Source organism: Engraulis encrasicolus, chromosome 17 (genome assembly GCF_034702125.1).
Source record: "Engraulis encrasicolus isolate BLACKSEA-1 chromosome 17, IST_EnEncr_1.0, whole genome shotgun sequence".
In the NCBI taxonomy this organism is placed as follows: domain Eukaryota; kingdom Metazoa; phylum Chordata; class Actinopteri; order Clupeiformes; family Engraulidae; genus Engraulis; species Engraulis encrasicolus.
This window is the reverse complement of record NC_085873.1, coordinates 53,531,045-53,552,268: the sequence shown is the minus strand read 5'-3', so window position 1 is coordinate 53,552,268 and position 21,224 is coordinate 53,531,045. Positions and strand designations below refer to the sequence as shown.

General features: G+C 46.6%; 1 protein-coding gene across 1 annotated transcript in view; it reads right to left on the bottom strand.

The window, feature by feature from the left end:
• LOC134467114 (dedicator of cytokinesis protein 1-like) overlaps positions 1–11,588 on the bottom strand; it is a 61,185-nt gene extending 49,597 nt beyond the window's left edge. Inside the window, exons 1-4 of the mRNA XM_063221036.1 lie at positions 11,540–11,588; positions 7,698–7,771; positions 4,405–4,490; positions 3,826–3,982 (exon numbers count right to left, since the gene is read on the bottom strand). Coding sequence (XP_063077106.1) covers positions 3,826–3,982; positions 4,405–4,490; positions 7,698–7,771; positions 11,540–11,588 — 366 coding nt within the window. The remainder of the gene's footprint in view (positions 1–3,825; positions 3,983–4,404; positions 4,491–7,697; positions 7,772–11,539) is intronic.
• Positions 11,589–21,224: the final 9,636 nt, after the last annotated feature.

Here is a 21,224-nt window from a genome sequence, read left to right as displayed (position 1 = left end):
CAGGAGTTAAAAGGCAAACAGCGAAAATAGCGTATTGGGCAAGGCCGCTGGCCATGGTGCTGAAATTACTGCCGAGCCCAATGTTGGCTATGATTAAAAGACGATGCGTGAGCTCGGGAGTACGGGGCTACAACTGAGAGCTCGGACAATACCCGCGCCCGTGAATACTGTGCGAGCTCTGAGCGGACTGTACCAAGGAGGCGTGAGGGCAGAATCCTGGATAAAATGATCGAGACGACGAAGATAGGGGGTGATTGGGGCAGATGGTGGGTATGAGCGAGAAAGCGAGTTTCTGACTTGGAGCAGGTGAGAGGGGATTAAATGCAGTGTTGATAATTGACGCTTTAATGCTTTTTTATGGACGTGGTAAAAAACTTGAGGGATGCAACAGTTCAGTTAAATAGCAAGTCATCCACAGTACATATCAACACTGTGCATAGCTTACAATTCCTGCTATGGGTTGCCAGTTAAAATTAATACTTGTTCATTTGTTTATTTTAATGGTAGAATATGTCATATTTACTAGTTTATTTGCAGAACTTCTGTTGCCCATTCATACTTACCACCAGCATCTTCTAAGTATTAATTCCAACTGGGAAAATTACACTTCATACATGAACAGGTGGATATTTTCCATGTGCGCCATTTTGAATTTCCAGCATTTTTTCCTAATAGACATCTTTGGCTACAAAACTCTCTGTACTTTGGTCAGACCAGTGAATGTTTATTACAGAGTAAATATTTATGAAAATATCAAATTTGGTAATGGGAATCATACATTTGGAAAACAAACAAATAACATTACATACTCTAACCTTAAAACAATATGATATTAGAACACTATGCCAATTCCTGTGGGTGGCAAAACCAGGTATGATGAAACAGATATTGAAATTAAGCAATGCATTAAAACTAAAATCAGCTTACAAAATCAGTTTACAAAAAATAAAAAAGAGGGGCTCTAGCGGCCTCACAGGCTCCGTATCAGACTGTTTAAAAGGTATATTGACATTTCATAGCGTCCTCGCTCAAATGTCACTGTGCGCTGCATTGCACGCCGAGGCCCTTCCCTTCCGAGATGAACTCCCAGTGTGATCACAGGTTAATAAATGCGGCGCAGAGCTGTCGACTGCTGTCTCCCTTTGTCTGATGGCGTGTAAAAATACGATTTGGAGTCCCTTATCGGGATTAACCTGGGATCAATTTTGTGCAAGGCGTGCTTGCTTGGGGCCGTTGTTATAGCGATGGGCTGTTATTGCTGCTGTCTTCTTTTTTTCTCCACAGAGCACAGACGTAGAGGCCTAATCATGCTGATAGACGGAGTCCTGGGTGAATCCACTTTAATTTGGAGTAATTATTTGTCTAACATTTCCAAATGACTTTCCAAATGGTTTTACAGGTGGGCTACCGTCAAAGGCCTCTTATACTGAACTAAAGGATGTAATGCCCTTTGGAGTTATACTGTCTGTGGGAGACATGGGTGCTTTTGTGGAGTGTGTGTGTGTGTGTGTGTGTGTGTGTGTGTGTGTGTGTGTGTTTTTCCAAAATATTTGGATCTTGTACCTTAATGCTTGTCTCTTGGGTCCAAATAAAAGTAATCAAATGTGTGTGTGTGTGTGTGTGTGTGTGTGTGTGTGTGTGTGTGTGTGTGTGTGTGTGTGTGTGTGTGTGTGTGTGTGATAGTACAGTACAGTCTGAGTGGATGAGTCATCACTAGGTACCATGGTCTTGTGAGGAATATTTTTGTGGCATAAATCCCCTTCAATCTGCATGACACATTAATTACAAATATACATTAAGGAGCTCCCAGTGTATGCAGGTTGTGCACGACATACACACATATTACAGTGTAGTGTTGAACACCAACATGCTGCTGATACTATGGCTGAAGAGGATGACTTCAGTTCTTACCTAACCAGGGGCCTATACTAAGAAGGTGGTTCAGGAGGAAACCAGGTTAAGTTAAGAGGTAAATCATCTAATAGAAGAGCCTGGAGTCCTGGACTTCTTAAGGAAATTAGGACCCCAGTCTCTTTTTGTAGATGATTTACCTCTTAACTTAACCTGGGCCTCGTTTCCGAAAGGGTCTTAAGTACTACTTAACGCTACGTGCTACTTAAGTTCACACGTAACACCATCGTAGAGCTCACGGAGCGTTTCCCAAAGCCAACTTAGCTAAGAACCATCGCAGGTTGACACGTAACTCTAAGAGCAATCCACGAGTGGTCTAGAGTAGTCTTAACGCGCTAAGATTGATCGTAGCGGCATGGCACAGTGGAGACACCCACAGGATATGAAGGGAAAAGAAGAAACCTGCGCATAAGATTGCTGTTTTAAGACGCGAGTGGCATGGCACAGTGGAGACACCCATAGGAAAAGAGGAAACTTGCACTTCAAGTTGATGTTTTAAGACGGGAGTGTAAATATCATGGCAGCACAGTTGACACTGCAACGAAAATAAGAAGGTAACATTAATTGTGGATGTGTAGGCCTATAAAATAAAAGCAATGTGTTTGGAAATATTTTACAGGTAGTAAAATAGTTCGACTGTGTTTGATAAACCTGGGCATAATTAAACTGTGATAAATCATAATTTGTGTGGGTGCTTCATGAACAAGAACAAGGCAAAATGAATAAGGGGCTTCGGAAACCAGAGACAAGAGTGTTGATGAGTGGTGATGAAACTTTATTTGTTTTATATTTTTTTAAAGAAAAATGGTCAGCGAGTCGTTGCACACTCTTTCATTTTCAAGTAGCCTAAGAAAGGGGAGGCAATGCAGAAAATACATGATAGTTGTAGGCGAAGGGTAAGCTATGACAAAAAAGGCAGCGATGGGGATTCGTGTAGATTTTTTGTTTTAATAACAGCAGACTGCCGTGCAAAAATGTCCTCACAGTTGTGAAAGCCTTGAGCGCACGGTACTTTGCGCACCGCTCACCACATGTGCCAAGCTCTGCTCTCCCTATTCCGACTCTAGTAGGCTAAGCAATAACAAAAAGGCAGCGAGGGGATGTGTCAATTTTGATGGACATTGTTTTTCATAACAGCATGCTGACGTGCTCCCGACAGTTGTCAAGCCTTGAACGCCTTGAGGTTGTAACTTTGCGCATCCCAATTTGGAACTCCAACTAGGCCTACTTGTCTTCTTAAATAGGCCTATTAAGCTGCAGTAGCCAACTGCACGCGCTTTATCTGGGTCTTAACGGCGTAGCTCATGGTTATTACCGTCAGTTGGGAGTTTTGCATGATTTCATTGTGTGTGCATTTTATTTCATTTGCCAACAATAACTCCTATCAATAGTTGCAAACAGCTACAAATGTATTCCACCTTTTATGGAGAGCAACTTTTGACACTTACACACGCCTTACTTTTTGTAAATGGTTTAGCAGCAGATGACGGCGCAGTTCACTCCGAGGACACTTCAGCACCACGTAAATGGACAGCGATCCTTAAGAGCGACGCTACGAATGATCCGCGCGTTCATGTACGAATGTCTTTGGGAAACAGTCGTAGAAAATCTAAGAACATTCGTAGGATCACTGGTTAACGACACACGTAAGGCTAAGAACCATCGTTATCGGGAAACGAGGCCCTGGTTTCCTCCTGAAACAGCTTCTTAGTATAGGCCCCAGTTCAACACATTCATTGAACTTGCACCACTTGAACTGCAATAAATCATTGGAATTTTTAGGACGTTCAAAAATGTTGTCTGGTAGTGTTTGAAATGCTGCCATGGGTAGGCAAAGGGAAGACTTGTAGCTCAAGGGTTGTGGTTTCGATTTAAGTGTAATCGTATCGTATGTGTGGATGGGTCATTGCTCACCAGGACGTTGACGGTGCAGCTCATGCGGTTCTCCTTGTTCTCGTCGTGCATGATGGTCCGGTAGTCAAGGAGACGCTCCAGAAGACGCACCACCAGCGTCACAAAGTTCTCGCCGCTCTTGGCCAAGTACTTATGCTTACGGCAGTGCTCTAGGAGACTGGTAAACAACAACAACAACAACAACACATAGCAGCACGTCAACACACATAGCACAACAGAGCACAATATCATATGAGGTACTTCATCAAGTACTTATGCTTACGGCAGTGCTCTAGGAGACTGGTAAACAACAACAACAACACATAGCAGCACGTCAACACACATAGCACAAAACAACACGATATCATGTGAGACCAAGTACTTATGCTTTCTGCAGTGCTCTAGGAGACTAGTAAACAATATATATAGTATATATACTGTAAGTAGAACCGAAACGTTGTGTATTAAAAAAAGCAGCGAACGGTCAGCTCTTTGAAATTGTCTGCTGAGTGACCCATGGGCCATGTTAGGCGCACCTGTCAGCTGAGGTGTGCAAAAAAAAAATCACATAAAGAAATTACATAGAAAAGTTTCCCATACATTTTCTGGAAGAGGACTTTGTACTGCTCGTCTCCTCGACCGCCTTCCACCTCGTGGTCCAGCTTGGTGATGATCTCGTTCTCAAACTGGAATTAGACACAGAGACATAAAGGCATAAATAATAATAATATAATATTAATAATATACATATCAAACTGTAATTAGACATAAAGGCATAAATAATAATAATAATGTAATAATAACAATATATATCAAACTGGAATTAGACACAGAGACATAAAGGCATAAATTATATAATAATATAATAATAATGTATATATCAAACTGTAATTAGACATAAAGGCATAAATAATAATCAGCACAGTGATCGTTTCTCATTACTCATCAGTAGTGACTCTCTCTCTTTCTCCATCTCTCACTCTCCGTCTCTCCCTCTCTCTCTTTGTCTCTGTCTCTCTTCAATCTTCTCATTCGCTCTGGTAAAATGATCTGAACAAGCTCTCTTTCTCTCTCTCTCTCTCTCTCCACTCTTAATCACACGTTTTCAACCCCAGTGCTTTTCAGTTTGTATTAATCTGTTCATCAGCACTCTCAACCTTCTTTCCCATCCGGAGGGAATTGGCCATGAGTGAAGAGGAGAGGAGAGAAGAGAAGGGGCCTGGTACAAAACATCTCTCTCTCTGTCTCTCTATTTATCTCTCTCTCCTTCTAGCTCTCTCTTTCTGTTTTTCTCTATAGTGTGAGCCGGTACACCACTAACTGTTCAGCTTATAGTTTCTGTATTCTTTGCAGGGCCACCAGACCTCCCCAGACAGTGATACATGCACCTGCTATCATCTGGATGAACAGCACAGTAGGCTACATGGTAAACATATAAAATATACCGGCGCTCACGGTGTGATAACCTGCTATCACCTGGGTACAGCACAGCACATGGTAACCATATGAAATACACTACTATGAAATACACTACTATCACCTGGATACAGCACAGCACATGGTAACCATATAAAATATACTGGAGCTCACGGTGTGATAACCACCCAATTTGCCAGCTCTGATGCAGGAGAGTTGCAGTTTGTGCTGAGACAGAGCCCATTGATCTACACAGGAGAGGAAACCAAGAGGAGCAGGAGGAGGAGGAAGAGGAGGAGGAGGAGGAAGAGGAGGAGGAGGAGGAGGAGGAGGAGGAGGAGGAGGAGGAGGAGAGAAAATAAAGAAAGGAGATAAAAAAGAAGAAGAGGATGTGGAGTGAGAATACAGAAAGGAAGGAATAAAGAAGACATGATGTCAAAGACAACAGCAGGCAGGTAGGAGGAGAGAGGGAGAGAGAGGGGGGGCAGGGGGAGAGATGAAGATAGAGAGCAAGGGGGTGAGAGAGAGGGAAACAGTTAGACATAGAGAATAAGAGATAGAGAGAGGGGGGGGCAGGAGAAGGCTACAACCCAGTTCGGGGGGGGGGGGGGGGGATTGAGCCAAAGTAAATTGATCACATTCCACTGTGGGGAATAAGAGGGTTGCCTTCACTCTCTGACAGACGGTTGTACAGTATTAGTCCAGGCTTCACCTCTCGACACTACTTTAAGAGAATGGCCTACTGTACCACTTTAAGAGAGGGGACAGGAGACAGAGGAGGTAGGAGAGAGGAGACAGGAGACAGGGGAGAGGAGAGAGGAGAGAGGGGACAGGACAGAGGAGACAAAGGAGAGGGGACAGTTACATGGGACAATAATAGGGATGGGGAGAAACAGGGCAAGATAGCAAGACTTAGCAAGATTGAGAAGGAGAAATAGAGAGAAAAAAGTGTGTATATGTGTGTGGGGGAGAGACAGATAGATAAAGTGCATGTGCCTGTGCTAGAGAGAGAGAGAGAAAGAGAAAGAGAGAGATTGATGGGGGCAGAGGGAAAGTAAAGAAATGAGAGAAAGGAAGGTGTAACAAAGGAGTAAGAGAGAGAGAGAGAGAGGGGTGGGGGAGAGAGAGAGAGATGGAGAGAGAGAGAGAGAGAGAGAGAGAGAGAGAGAGAGAGAGAGAGAGAGAGAGAGAGAGAGAGAATGAGATATTGGGAGTGGATGGAGAGCAGGAGAAAACAAAAACAAAGAAAGAGAGACACATGGTGTCAGAGGAGCGGAGAGTAGAGAGGCAGAGAAGAATAGAGGAGAGGAGAGGAGAGGAGAGGAGAGGAGAGAGGCAGAGAAGAAGAATAGAGGAGAGGAGAGGGGAAAAGTCAAGAGTTGGCAAGGGGGTTAAGGGAGAGATGGAGAGAGAGAGAGAGAGAGAGAGAGAGAGAGAGAGAGAGAGAGAGAGAGAGAGAGAGAGAGAGAGAGAGCGAGACAGAGAGAGAGAGGGATGGAGAGAGTGATGGGGTCTGAGGGAGAGGGAGAGCCACAGGCCAGGCACCTGATTGAACATGGCGGCTGCATGCTGCATCACTTTACACAGAGAGAGACGAGTGCTGAGCTCAGCAGAAGCAGCAGCAGCAGCAGCACAAACCACAACCATCCCCTCATACCCCTCTCATACACCCCCCCCCTTATATCCCCAGCACAAACCACAACCCCCCCCCCCCCCCGTCCAGCCCAAGCACAACCCCCCCCCCCCACTCCAGCCCAAGCACAACCCCCCCCCCCCCCCCCAACACACACACACACACACACACACACACACACACACACACACACAGCACAGTCAACACAAACACACACACACCACACACACACACACACGCAAACACACACACACACACACACACACACACATACAGGGCCGCTAACAGCATTGGCCAGGCCCGGGACAAAGTCATCTGAAAGGGCACCCCATGCAATACACACAATGTGTTGACAACCCAATTCTTGGCTCCCTCTCATCCTGGCCCCGTTTGCCCACCACCTGTCGGCCCCCATCACCCCCACTCCTGCTCCAACCCCCCCTCACATACCCCCACCCCACATCACTCGTGCTCAGCAGCACAAACCACAATCCCCCATACACCCCACTCCTGCTCCAACCCCCCAATTCTCATATTCACACCACCCCCCCCGACCCCCACTCCTGCTCCAACTCCCCCTCTCATACCCCCCCCCAGCCCACTCCTGCTCCAACCCCCCAATTCTCATATCCCTACACCCCCCACCCCACATCACCCCACTCCTGCTCCAACACCCCCTCTCATACACCCCCCCCCCCCCACCACCACTCCACTCCTGCTCCAAACCACTGCACTACAGTCAGAGGGAGCGACCACGGGGCCAGGGTGGCAGCAAAACAGCTGTCAGAACTTAAGACATACGAGGTTAACTTCCCATGAAAGCCTGTGCTTACAAGCCTTCTACAATGCTGTCTGCGTCCAGCGTCATCTCAAGGATCGCACCAACCATCTCAGGTATGAACTTGATCTTGTGGGGACCTACACACAGTACAATACAACATGCATTTATGTAGTACATTATGTGATCTTGTGGGGACCTACAAATACAATACAGTACAATACAACAAGTATTTATATAGCACAATATATGATCTTGTAGGGACCTACAAATACAGTACAGTACAGTACAGTACAACATGCATTTATAAGGCACAACTATGAAGTTCACTTTAAGTACTTTCACACGCACGCACGCACTNAAACACACACTCAAACACACACTCAAACACACACACACACACACACACTCACACACACACACACACACACACACACACACACACACACACACCACACACACACCACACACACACGCACACGCACACGCACGCACGCACGCACACACACACAAGCTCCGGAGGCAGTACAAACACACAAAAAGATGAATTGAGGGCTACACATCTCAAAGGCACCCTTTGTACAAAATAAAGAAAACATTTCAACTAGGAACAATAATGCCCATCACTCTAAGATATAACAGGTAACTTGTTTTGTGGTAAGGCAACTAACCTTGAGGGATTGTGTTTTTCAAACATATTTTTCTAACGGATACAATACAGTCCAATACAAAATCTATTTAAATAGCAAAATAGCACAACTATGAAGTTGACTCAAAGTGCTTTGAGTGCTTTGCCTCACAAGCTCCGAAGCCTGTTGTACGGCGCCAATTGAGACAGTGCACACATACACAAAGGTCAATTGAGATAGACTACACATCTCAAAAACGCCCTTTGTTCAAAATAAAGAAAACATTTCAACACCAACTAGGACCAATAATGGCCATCACTCTTAGATATATTAGGCAAGCAACACAAACACTTGTTTTGTGGTAAGGCGACTAACCTTGGGGGATTGTGTTTTTCAAACATTTAAATATTTCAAAGATAACAACGAAAAATAACTGGCATCATTCTTTAGTCATGTTGCCCTTAACTGAAGTAGGCAAGTACCACAAATACTATGTGGTATGGAGAATACAGCTTCGGGATTGTGTATTTCAACCACACTGCCATGGTTTATATACAGTTGTGGGATTGTGTATTTGTGATAGTTAGTACTAGTGTGGAATGAGATCATCATGGCAAGACAAGTTTCAGGGCAAGGCCGTTCAACCAGCATCACAAAATTAAAAACATGTAAAAATCATAGCAGGTGTGTTTTTTTCTTAAAGGGTTTATGAAAGGAAAACAAACGGTCATTCCCATTAAAGCCTTGTTTTTTATCTGATAGCATCGATGAGACTTTGAACCCAATCATCCTGGAGGAACTTGTGAAAATGGCAACTCAAAGTGTGAATTCTGTGAAATTTGGTTTGACTAATGAGCTGGGCTGTGACATCAAAGAGGAAAGTCCCTGGTTTGCTAGTATGGCGATCTGAGAAAACAACACACATTTGATGGACCCACATCTTATAAAGGAACCAAAATTCTGATACAAACATCAGCGTGTCGAAAAACCACACATCCAACCTCATGAGAAAAAAAAACAGCAGCACAAATCTATTTCAGAGGCACTGATACATCTGCAGAAAGTGACATGTCTGACAGGCGAAGTGACGATTGTTGACATAGCCTGACAGTTCGTTTTGTTTATGGTTACGGTTGCTAAGGGCGCTTTGCCATGACCCAAAGATGACATGGCGTGTGTATTTGTTGACAAATGGGGGGCATTTTGTTTCAATTGCGCGATATAGTGTGATTGAAATGCATGTAGGCTACATGCAAAAATATCATCAACTAGAGAAAAAAAAAGGCTGTTGGAAAAACACCCTAGATAGCCTGAGTCCTCAGCATATTTTTAGCGTTTATCATTATTATTATTTTTTGTGCTCAAAGTCACAGGCGTCGCGTGTCCCTCAGCCTGACTCTGAGGACGAGGTGTGTCCAAACGTCAGCCACACGTGCACCACAATACTAAAAACAAACAATCAACGCTTCAAAGTAGGCCTATGATATGTGCATCTCCGTGTATTCACTAAGCAGTAGCCCAGGCTGTGAGTTGGCTGTCCTCGACCGAGAGCACCACGCTGATGCGCGGATATCCTCCCAAAACCAATTTATTGACCAGTTGAATGGCAATCAACAAAAAGTGCATATCCCGAGAGCATTCGCATCGGTTTGGCATGTAATGTGCATTACCCTTTCCTGAAAACAACATACAAAGCAGATGGACAAGGTAAAACGAGTAGCCTAAAGCAAAGCAGTGCACTCACCTGTCTTCGTGCCTGAGCAGTTACAGGGGCAGTTTCAGTCTGCACGCCGGCGATGTCAATTGTTGGAACTGCTTGAGGCAATAGCATTCTCTTCAGTTCAACCATGCCCGCGATCTCCACATTTGTGGTGAAGCACAAGGGGTGGAAATGTGCCGAACAGAACAGTGACCACGAGCTTGCTTCAAAACCATGCATTGGATCCACAGAGCCCTAGCTTGTTTTAGCCTTCTCCTTGTCGGCCACAGTTCCATCATTCTTCACAGAAGGGAACTTGTGCAAAGATATTCCTTCTGTCAAGTAGCCATTTTTGCAGCTGGCACCGTTCGGCCCTCCAGCAACACACTGCTTGACACTGCACTTTGTTTTGGTACTAGCCGCCATTGATCTGAACAAGGTGGAATGAGGTGAACTCTCCCCTTCTATGTCACGCATATCATTTGCATAAAATTTGCATGTCACGAAAAAAAGTAAACATAACACTTTTTGGGAACGTTTTAACATGACTTTTAGGACAAAATATCACCCAGACAATATCCCATTTTAGCTTAGGCTTAGAACTTTAGGCTTAGAACTTTCAGAATCTGTCCTGGAAATGGTCAAATTCCTTTACTTTGTTTTCGTTTCATAAACCCTTTAAAGAATTTGAAAGACTATTTTTCGATTCTATTCATAGATAGAGTCATTGATGAGCATGACAGTGCATAGTTCATAGTGGTTTCCGGGTGATGATGTGCCACTTACCTGGAAAAGCACCTTAGCTAAAAAAAAAAGATGTCGAACAGCACTGCCTTAAATTAACCACCCAGGTGAAGAGGCAGCTGCAACACCCTGGAGTGAGCCGTGCTCTACCTAACCCAATTTAGATGGAGATTTCACATTACGTAGACAAGCCTCATCCAGGGAAGACAGGAGAGGAGAGGAGAGGAGAGGAGAGGAGAGGAGAGGAGAGGAGAGGAGAGGAGAGGAGAGGAGCCCAACAAAACACACTTGTATTGTTTTCCTCCGCCCCTTGTTTTCTCTCTCCCCGCCCCGTGTCATGTATGCATGTGACAGGCTCCAACCCAGGCGGTCCCCTCCCCTCAGCTCTCCCCCAGTTTAGTGGTGCACTTGTTTCCTCTCTCCCCGCCCCGTGTCATGTAAGCTCGGCTCTCCCCCAGTTTAGTCACTGCTGGCTGCTCTGTTCTCCTCCCTCCATCACACCAATTAACACCCAGAGCAGCAGCCCTATATTTAGCAAGTTCATTTGAATTCTCACAAAGACAAAAAAATAAGAGCTTCATCTGACTGGAGAGAAAAAGAAACACAAACTGTCTTCTGAGTGCATGTGTGAGAGTGAGGGTTTTTTTGGCGTCAAGGCGGTAATTTTTATCAACCATCTGTGATCGTAGGTTAAAAAAAGGAAGAGAGTTGGAAGGAAGAGCGTTATAAGAAAACAAGATAATGAGGAAAGGATAAAGGTAATTAGGACCACAAACATCACAGATGGCAGAGAAGACTGTGTGAGAGGAAAGCAAAGCAGCATGGCTGTCACTTACCTAAGTTATACCACATATCTCTGATCTCAAATCCGATCTGTCTCCTCATGTCTTCAAGTCAAGTCAAGTCAAGTAGGTTTTATTGTCAATTTCTTTACATGCACTGGTCATACAAAGAATTTGAAATTACATTTCTTGCTTTCCCATACAGACATAGACTAATTAAGGTAAGGACATAGACAGTATAGACATAGACAGTACTTATACATGGACTTAAGACAGTATGGACATAGACAGTGCTCATACAGACATTTAAAGTGCAAGACTGGACAACAGAAGACTTGTAGAGGACATACATTAAGAGGTATTTGTTGTGCTTTTGTGCTTTTCCTAAAAAAGTCCTTTATAGCGTTCTGACATGGTAATAGTAGCATTTTGAAGAAAATAAATATAAAAAAGGTCTGTCAAGTACACCAGCAGCAGTGTGTGTGTGTGTGTGTGTGTGTGTGTGTGTGTGTGTGTGTGTGTGTGTGTGTATGTGTGTGTATGTGTTTAGTGCAGGTAGAAGGTGCGGTGTGCGTCTTGTGTGTGTGTTCGTGTGTCTGTGTGTGTGTGTGTGTGTGTGTGTGTGTGTGTGTGTGTGTGTGTGTGTGTGTGTGTGTGTGTGTGTGTGTGTGTGTGTGTGTGTGTGTGTCAGTGTGTGTATGTTTGGGTTTAGTGCAGAAAGTGCAGTGTGCTTGTGTGTGTGTGTGTGTGTGTGTGTGTGTGTGTGTGTGTGTGTGTGTGTGTGTGTGTGTGTGTGTGCATGTTTTGAGTTAGTGCAGGTTGAAAGTTCAGTCACAAGTATAGTAGTGCAGGTGGAATGTTCAGTCGCAGATATGGTGGTGGGGGATGGGGGGGGGGGTTGTCAGTGGCCTTGCTGGCTAGAGGCTGACAGTGGGGGGGGGGGTTGTCAGTGGCCTTGCTGGCTAGAGGCTGACAGTGGAGGGAGAGTGGGTTGAGTGTTCAGCATCTTGATCGCTTGGTGCATTGTGCTGCTCGCCAGCCGGGTGGTACGGGAACGGAGGCGCCTGTACCTCTTTCCAGAGGGCAGGAGGCTGAACAGTTTGTGTGCAGGGTGGCTTGTGTCTTTGATGATCATCAGTGCTTTCCGGGTGAGGCGTGTGGTGTAAATGTCCTGCAGGGAGGGGAGTGGTACTCCAATGATCTTCTTCGCTGTGTTCACAACACGCTGGAGTGTCTTTCCTGTTTTTCTCCGTGCAGCTTCCTCCCCACACTGTGATGCAGTTGGACACGACGCTCTCTATGGTTCCTCTGTAGAATGTTGTCATGATGGAGGGTGTAGCACTTGCCTTCTTTAGTTTGCGCAGGAAGTAGAGACGCTGATGGGCCTTCTTCGCCAGTGATGTAGTGTTGGTGGTCCAAGAGAGGTCGTCGCTGATGTGCACTCCAAGGAACTTGGTGCTGCTCACTCTCTCCACAGCATCGCCGTCGATGGTCAGTGGTGGCAGTTGTTTTTGGACCCTTTGGAAGTTGACAACAATCTCCTTGGTCTTGTTGACATTCAGCAGGAGGTTGTTGTCTTTGCACCATCTGGCCAGCAGGTCTACTTCTTCTCTGTAGTGAGTCTCATCGCCCTTGGTGATGAGGCCCACCAGTGTTGTATCATCCGCAAACTTCACTAGATGGTTAGTGCTGTGGGTCGTTGTGCAGTCGTGTGTCAGCAGCGTGAACAGCAGGGGGCTGAGAACACAACCTTGCGGAGCCCCCGTGCTCAGGGTCAGGGTGCTCGAGGTGTTGTTCCCTACCCGTACTGCTTGTGGTCTTTGCATCAGGAAGTCCAGCAGCCAGTTGCAGAGGGAGGTGCTGAAACCTAGTTTGTCCAGTTTTCTGATGAGTTGTTGTGGTATTATGGTATTGAATGCTGAACTGAAGTCAATGAACAGCATTCTCACATATGAGTCTTTATTGTCCAAGTGGGTGAGGGCTGGATGGAGGGCAGAGCAAATTGCATCCTCCGTGGATCGCTTGGCTCGGTATGCGAACTGGTAGGGGTCTAGGGTGGGGGGTAGGGTGGCTTTGATGTGTGACAGGACTAGCCGTTCGAAGCACTTCATGATTATGGGCGTCAGTGCTACAGGACGGTAGTCATTGAAGCATGATGGTGATGATTTCTTCGGCACAGGTATGATGGTAGCAGCTTTGAAAAGTGATGGGATGACTGCTTGCTCCAGAGAGATGTTAAAGATGTCTGTGAAGACATCCTTCAGCTCTTCTGCACAATCCTTCAACACTCGGCCTGGTATGTTGTCTGGGCCAGCTGCTTTGCGTGGGTTGATGGTGGCCAGTGTCCTCTTAACACTGGCAGAGGACAGGTAAAGGGGTTGATCATGGGGGGGAGGGGGAGTTTTCTGTGGGTGAGTGTCATTTTGTGCTTCAAAGCGGGCAAAGAAACTGTTCAGATCGTTTAGCAGAGAGGTGTTGTTGTCACAGCTTCGTGGTGCAGGCTTATAGTCCGTGATGGCCTGTATGCCCTGCCACAGGCTCTGTGCATCTCTGCTGTCTTTGAAGTGTGTTGTTATTTTGTCTGAGTATTCCTTTTTTGCTTTCCTGATGCCCTGGGACAGGTTAGCCCTTGCTGTCTTTAGGCCAGCTACGTCTCCTGCTCTGAAGGCTTTGTCTCTGGCCCTCAGCAGTCGGTGAACGTCTCCTGTGAACCATGGCTTCTGGTTGGCCCTGGTAGTGATGTGTTTTATTTCTGTAACATCATCGATGCATTTTGTGATGTAGGAGGTCACGGTGTCTGTGTACTCCTCAATGTCAATGTGATTGCTGTGGGTGGCAGTTGTTTTGAAAATGTCCCAGTCTGTGGTTTCAAAGCAGTCCTGAAGTCGTGAGATGGCTCCCTCAGGCCATTTTCTCACCTCCTTCTGAACTGGTTTGGTGAGTTTTGCCTTTTGTCTGTAAGCTGGCAGTAGCAGAATTGTCGTGTGGTCTGATGATCCAATTGGGGGGATGGGCTTTGCCTTGTATGCTCTCTTCTGATTTGTGTAAACGAGGTCCAGGGTGTTTTGTTCTCTTGTTGGGAAGTTGACATGTTGATGAAATTTTGGAAGTACTGTTTTGAGATTTCCGTGGTTGAAATCCCCCAGTACCACTGTGAAGGCATCTGGGTGTGCATCTTGTTGTTCACTGATGCCCCGATGCAGCTCGTTCAGTGCCTCGCTTTTGACGCCATTGTTGTTGCTGGGTGGGAGGTAGACGGCGACTAATAGGATAGCGGATATTTCTCTGGGTAGATAGAAGGGTCGGCACTTGATAATCATGAACTCCACTCGTGGAGAGCAGTGCCTCTGTACTACCGTAGCATTATTGCACCAAGCATCATGTGTGTAGACACATATTCCTCCTCCTCGTTTTTTCTCTGCAAGGGCTCTGTCCGCTCGGTGGCACGTTAGTTGTTCCAGATGTAAAGCCGAATCGGGTATGCCGTCGTTCAGCCATGATTCGGTGAACACCGTAACGCAGCAGTTCCTCACGGTTTTGTTCGCTGATCTCAGTAGCCGTATGTCATCCATCTTATTGTCCAGAGATCTGACGTTTGCCAAGAGAATTGATGGTATTGCTGGACGAGTTGGGTTGGCTGCAAGCCGTGTCTCGACGCCACCTCGTTTGCCCCTTTTCCTAATTCTTCGGCGTCGGCATAGCGAGGCGGACGGGTCCGATGTAGTCCTATGCCGCCGGAGAATTCCTAGTTCTTCCAGGGTCTTCATTGGTACATCCAATACATTGCTTGAGTTGTCCATTCTTATCTGCAACAGCTGTTGCCGACTGTACGTGCGTTCCGACATATTTTCCGACGATAGACATTCCGAAAGACACATTTTAACACAAATAAACACTGAAAGTTGGGAAAGCAAGGGGCTGCTGCAACCTACGTGCGCCGCCGCCGGAAGTCTTGGTACCTAAGGGATGTTTACAAGAGGAGAAAACAAGCAGGATGAGGAAATGCCACATCAGCTACAAGTAACAAACTGTCCTACGAAGGCAAAAGTGCAGTAACTACGTCAACATTGAATTTGAGAAGAAGGCCCTCAAAGTATTGGGCACGGGGGCAGTCGTGGCCTAGTAGTTAGAGAGTTGGTCTTTCAATCTAGGGGTTGCAGGTTCGAATCCCCCCTGACCTCTCCCTACATCTCCATCCACGACTGAAGTGCCCTTGATCAAGGCACATAACCCCACATTGCTCCAGGGACTGTAACCAATACCCTGAGAAATAATAACTAAGTCACTGTAAGTGAATAAATGAAAGCGTCAGCTAAATGTAATGTAATGCAATGTAATGTAATGTAATGTAATAAAGTATTGGCATTAGGTTTGATATTGTACTTACTGCAAATATGACAATAGCAATATCTCTAAAACGGGACATTTCAACCACAAGACTTTGTGACAAGATGAAGGAGGTGTCATGAAGACCATTTTCAGCCTTAACACAAGTTTGACTAAATATGTAGTTACTGCACTTTGCCTTTGAACGGCAGACAAGGTGTCTAATGCCGGAACGAGGAAGTAAACCTCCTGATACATATTTGATCCAATCATATTCTTAACAACCATATATTATTAAGCATAAATAGTAGATTACTAAACAGCTGGATCAACAATTTAGTTGGAGTGTGTATGTTAGGTGCACAGAAAGACAGAATACACAGCAGCATTTTCATGCTTTCTGAAACAAGTTACTGCTAAATGTAATAGCTTCCAGAAACAAAATGGCTACATGGGCATTTTGCAGCAAAACAACCCACTTGGTAATACAAGGCGCTCTTGTTACTTAACCTGTGAAATGTCACAATAGCCATTATGGGAATACGAGGCAGTGGCCTTATGATGAGGGAAGAAAAGAGAACCTTTACATAGGACGAAGAGAGGGAGGGAGAGAAAAAGACGAAGCAGAGAGGGAGAGAGGAGGAGAGGGGGAGAGTTGGAGAGTGAGAGAGGGGGTGAGGCGGAGAGGGAGAGAGGAGGAGAGGTGGCAAGATGGAGACGAGGAGAAGGGAAGAGGGGGAGAGGTGGAAAGGAGAGGGGGAGAGGAGAGGAAGAGGGCTAACTGTCACTCTGGTTTGAGGGAGGCCTGGCCTGGTTGGTTTATGAGTTTCCCAAAGCCCAGGGCACAGAGGAATCTCTCCATTATGGAGCTCACACAGCCACATACACTCACACATATACACTCTGGGAGGAGAGGAGAGAGAGTGTGTGTGTGTGTGTGTGTGTGTGTGTGATCTACACTCGGTGAGGAGAGGAAAGTGTGTGTGTGTGTGTGTGTGTGTGTGTGTGTGCGTGTGTGTGTGTGTGTGTGTGCGTGTGTGTGTGTGTGTGCGTGTGTATATGTGTGTCTACATGCATGTGTGTGTGTGTGTGTGTGATCTACACGGGGTGAGGAGAGTAAAGCTCATGTCAAGGTTGCCGGGACACAAATGACTGTGGCCCAAGTGAGGACCTGCCTGATGAGAGCTCAGTGTGGAGAATGCTGACAGGGCAAGCTGCTGTGACTACAGGCTGACTACAGGGAGGACGGACCGGGGCTGGCGGGCAGCATCAGAGTAAAGGGATGGCTGCACAGGACTCAGGAGTGTGCATGCGAGATGAGGACAGAGGATGGAGGGAGGGAGGCGTGAGCGCACTCAGGAAGTGGACTCGACGCCGTTTGGGGAATTGAGCTGCCCCCCCCTCCCCTCCCTCTAATGCCCCTCGTTAATATCCCACCGCAGCCAATCAGCCATCAGCTCAGCGCCCGCTGACATTTCCTTTCCCGCTGCCTGCAGGCGCCCCAGCCAGTTGAATTGCTGTGTGTTGGTGTGTGTGTAAATTGTGTGCATGTGTCTGCAAGCTAGTGAGCTAACTTGAGTTAGCATGAGCTAAGCCGGTTAGCGATCATGATGGTGTGAAATGAGGCGTCCCACACACCTGTGTGCTGTATGTTTACTGCAATGTAGAATAATGTGTATTAGGCAGGGCTTGAAAACGAAATTGTTTTTCAATCGTTCCATTCCGAACGGTTCAGGTAGGCCTTTGTTTAACGTTTTCGTTCTTGAATTCGTTCCGCCACCAAAATATCGTTCCTGAACTGGTTCGGAACGCAACATATCATTCGTTCTTGTCGTTCCGGCAGTGTTTTGCGGGCCTATCAAGTTTTTTTATGGACTATACCTTATACCTAGAATAGGTGTACCCATTAGTATTGGGTCTTGGGGTATGTTTTCTATTCCTGTATTTATGTAAGATGTCAGACACCTTAATTTCCCTTGGGATTAATAAAAACTCTACTCTGCTCTGCTCTGCTCTGCTCTGCTCTACTCTACTCTACTCTGCTCTGCTCTGCTCTGCTCTGCTCTGCTCTGCTCTACTCTTCTCTACTCTACTCTACTCTACTCTACTCTACTCTTCTCTACTCTATTCTACAGCTCATTCAGCCTTGTGTTCACATACAGAGCTTACCCACAGGCATTGGCACTGTGGTCAAATCCCATCTATGAGTGAAGTGTATATCTGCTGGTGGCATTGGCATTGTGGTCAAATCCCATCTATGAGTGAAGTATGTATCTGCTGGTGCCGACTAGGTCCACATATCCACTGTGGTCAAATCCCATCTATGAGTGAAGTATATATCTGCTGGTGTCGAGGTCCACATATCCAGAGAGACAGCATGTCACTGGCAGCCTTGGACTGGACATGACAGCCACAGATACATTAACACATAATTACTTCAGGGGGATCTCCCGCTCCAGAGAGCTGACACACACACACACACACACTCACACGCCGCACGCACGCACGCACGCACGCACACACACACACACACACACACACACACACACACACACACACACACACACACACACACACACACACACACACACACACACACGCACACAGGCACACGCACATACACACACACACACACAGATACAACCAGTGCATTGACTTGTCTCCGTCCCTTGTCATTTCTTCTCTTTGTGTTTTCACTTCATTTGCAGTGTGCTGCCACTGGCACCCAAGGCACAGAGGAGTGGCAGCTCTACCCAGCGCTACGCAGTACACACATTGTGTCTGTCTGTCTGTGTGTGTGTGTGTGTGTGTGTGTGTGTGTGTGGCAGCTCTACCCAGCGCAACGCGATGCACTCTGTGTATGTGTGTGTGTGCGTGTGTGTGTGCGTGCGTGCGTGCGTGTGTGCGTGAGTGTTTGTGTGTGTGTGTGTGTGTGTCAAGTCTACCCAGCGCAGTGCAGTGCAACCTGAGGGGGTGCTGAGCCTGAGCCAGCCCAACAGTGTGTGCAGTGAAGCGGACGCCCGTCTAGTCCCAACACGACAGCAGACACACAGACTTACACAGACGGATGAAACAGGGGGCCAGGGAGACACACAACACAGACTTACACAGACGGATGAAACAGCGGGCCAGGGAGACACACAACACAGACTTACACAGACGGATGAAACAGCGGGCCGGGGACGGATGAAACAGGGGGCCAGGGACGGATGAAACAGGGGGCCAGGGACGGATGAAACAGGGGGCCAGGGACGGATGAAACAGGGGACCGGGGACGGATGAGACAGGGGGCCAAGGACGGGTGGGATGGCGGGGAGCAAAGGAAACTAAATGGGTTGTGATTTTGACTGCAGCTGGTTATGCAGCCGCTCTCCCGACACATCAGTTACCCTCACATGGGGCAATAAGGGGCAGATTTAGAGAGAGGCAGCACACATCAGTTACCCTCACATGGGGCAGATTTAGAGGGAGGCAGCACACATCAGTTACCCTCACATGGGGAGTGGGGGGCAGATTTAGAGACAGGCAGCACACATCAGTTACCCTCACATGGGGCAGATTTAGAGGGAGGCAGATTTAGAGAGGCAACAAACATCAGTTACCCTCATATGGGGAGTGAGGGGCAGATTTAGAGGGAGGTGGCACACATCAGTTACCCTCACATAGGGAGTGGGGGCAGATTTAGAGAAAGGGAAAAGAAAAGGCCTCCAAGCGACATCACCCCTTTCACCCCATCCCCTTTCATACACAACAACAACCAGCACCACAAGCCATTCTGGGTCACCAAAGTCCACCACACACATCAGATTGCCCACGGCTGTTTGTTCACTGGACGGGGGTGACAAAACCAAGTGTGTTTGAGGACACTCTCTCTTCTCTAGAGTCAGTATAGTCTGAGAGGAAAAGGAGGGGCTGGTGGTGGTGAAAAAATCGACTGTCCTGGAGTCAGTTGTGGCACCTGCTCCCACACACACACACACACACTCTTCCTAAATGCAAGTGTGCTGCAGTCAATCAGATCTGAGTCTGCTTGCATTATCTCTGGAGCATGAGGCCGCTCAAATGACAGGCTGCTCACCTACACACACTATACCTGCTGTCTGTCAGGGGAAGATAAGACAGAGGTTCTTGGGGGTGTGGAGGTGGTGTGTGTGTGTGTGTGTGTGTGTGTGTGTGTGTGTGTGTGTGTGTGTGTGTGTGTGTGTGTGTGTGTGTGTGTGTGTGTGTGTGTGTGTGTGTGTGTGTGTGTGTGTGTGTGTCAGAGAGAGAGAGAGCAAGAGCAAGAGAGAGAGCGAGAGAGATTGAGTAAGACGAGAGACGAGAAGGCAGGATGGAAGAAACCTGAGAGAAATGCACCAATACAGCAGCAAGGCGATATGACTACAGCAGTGGGGAGAATCAAATATAAAAAGGTGAGGGATGGGGGGTGAGTGGGGAGTGTGTGTGTGTGGGGGTGTTGTTTATAAAGTGAAATGGCCTCTAGCCCACCTGCTCCCCAACCTCACCTCACACTCGCCTCCTGAGTTTTAATGACAAGATTGTGTTTCAAAGGGAGTAAAAATAGAGTCAGGTGGATGGGGGCAGATATTGAGGCAGGTTCATGATAACCCCCCGAGAGGGTCTGTGGCTCTGTACATTATTTCTGGATGAGAAAGCCTGGCCACACAGGCCGAAATGTTGTTTGTTTAATAAAGTTCAGCATTGGATGGACAAGAGTGTGGTGTATCTTCCCTCTGGAAAGAAGTTGACAGGTTCATGATAACCCCCTGAGAGGATATGTGGTTCTGTAAAGAAGTTTATTTGTGGGTTGGCTTTATCACTGGCCGAAACGTTTGTTTAATAAAGTTGGACAAGAGTGTGTGGTATCTTCCCTCTGTAAAGAAGTTGACAGGTTTTGAGGCGGCCATTTTCTGTTGACTAGGCAAACATATCACAGGGCTATGGAGGAGGCGATGACAGACAGGATCACACAGGCTGAGCCCTGTACTAATATTTGGAGGTGAAGAGAAGAGCTTAATCTCCAATATAAACACAAGAACAAAGTACTGTATGCACTCTCTTACTCATGTGACATAATTTGCCATCACAGTCCAGTAATGTCCAGTTCACAGTCCAGAGGACACCTTTGCACAACAATGTAAAATAAAAACAAATATTTGTCCCAACCTGCGGTTGATCATGTTATAACTATTTGCTTCTATTCTACTATTCTACTCTACTATACTCTTCTATTCTACTATTCTAGAGTGAAAAAAGTTGGTATTTCACAGGGGAAAATGACTGGAACAGCATTCTAAATGTCCTTCCTCCACTTCTATGCTGGCGGCTCTTGGATCGACTTCAGTCCAACATTACGATTCATGCCTGCTAGTGTTTTGTAGCCTCTTTCAGTTCTCGCCAAAAGTGTAGACGG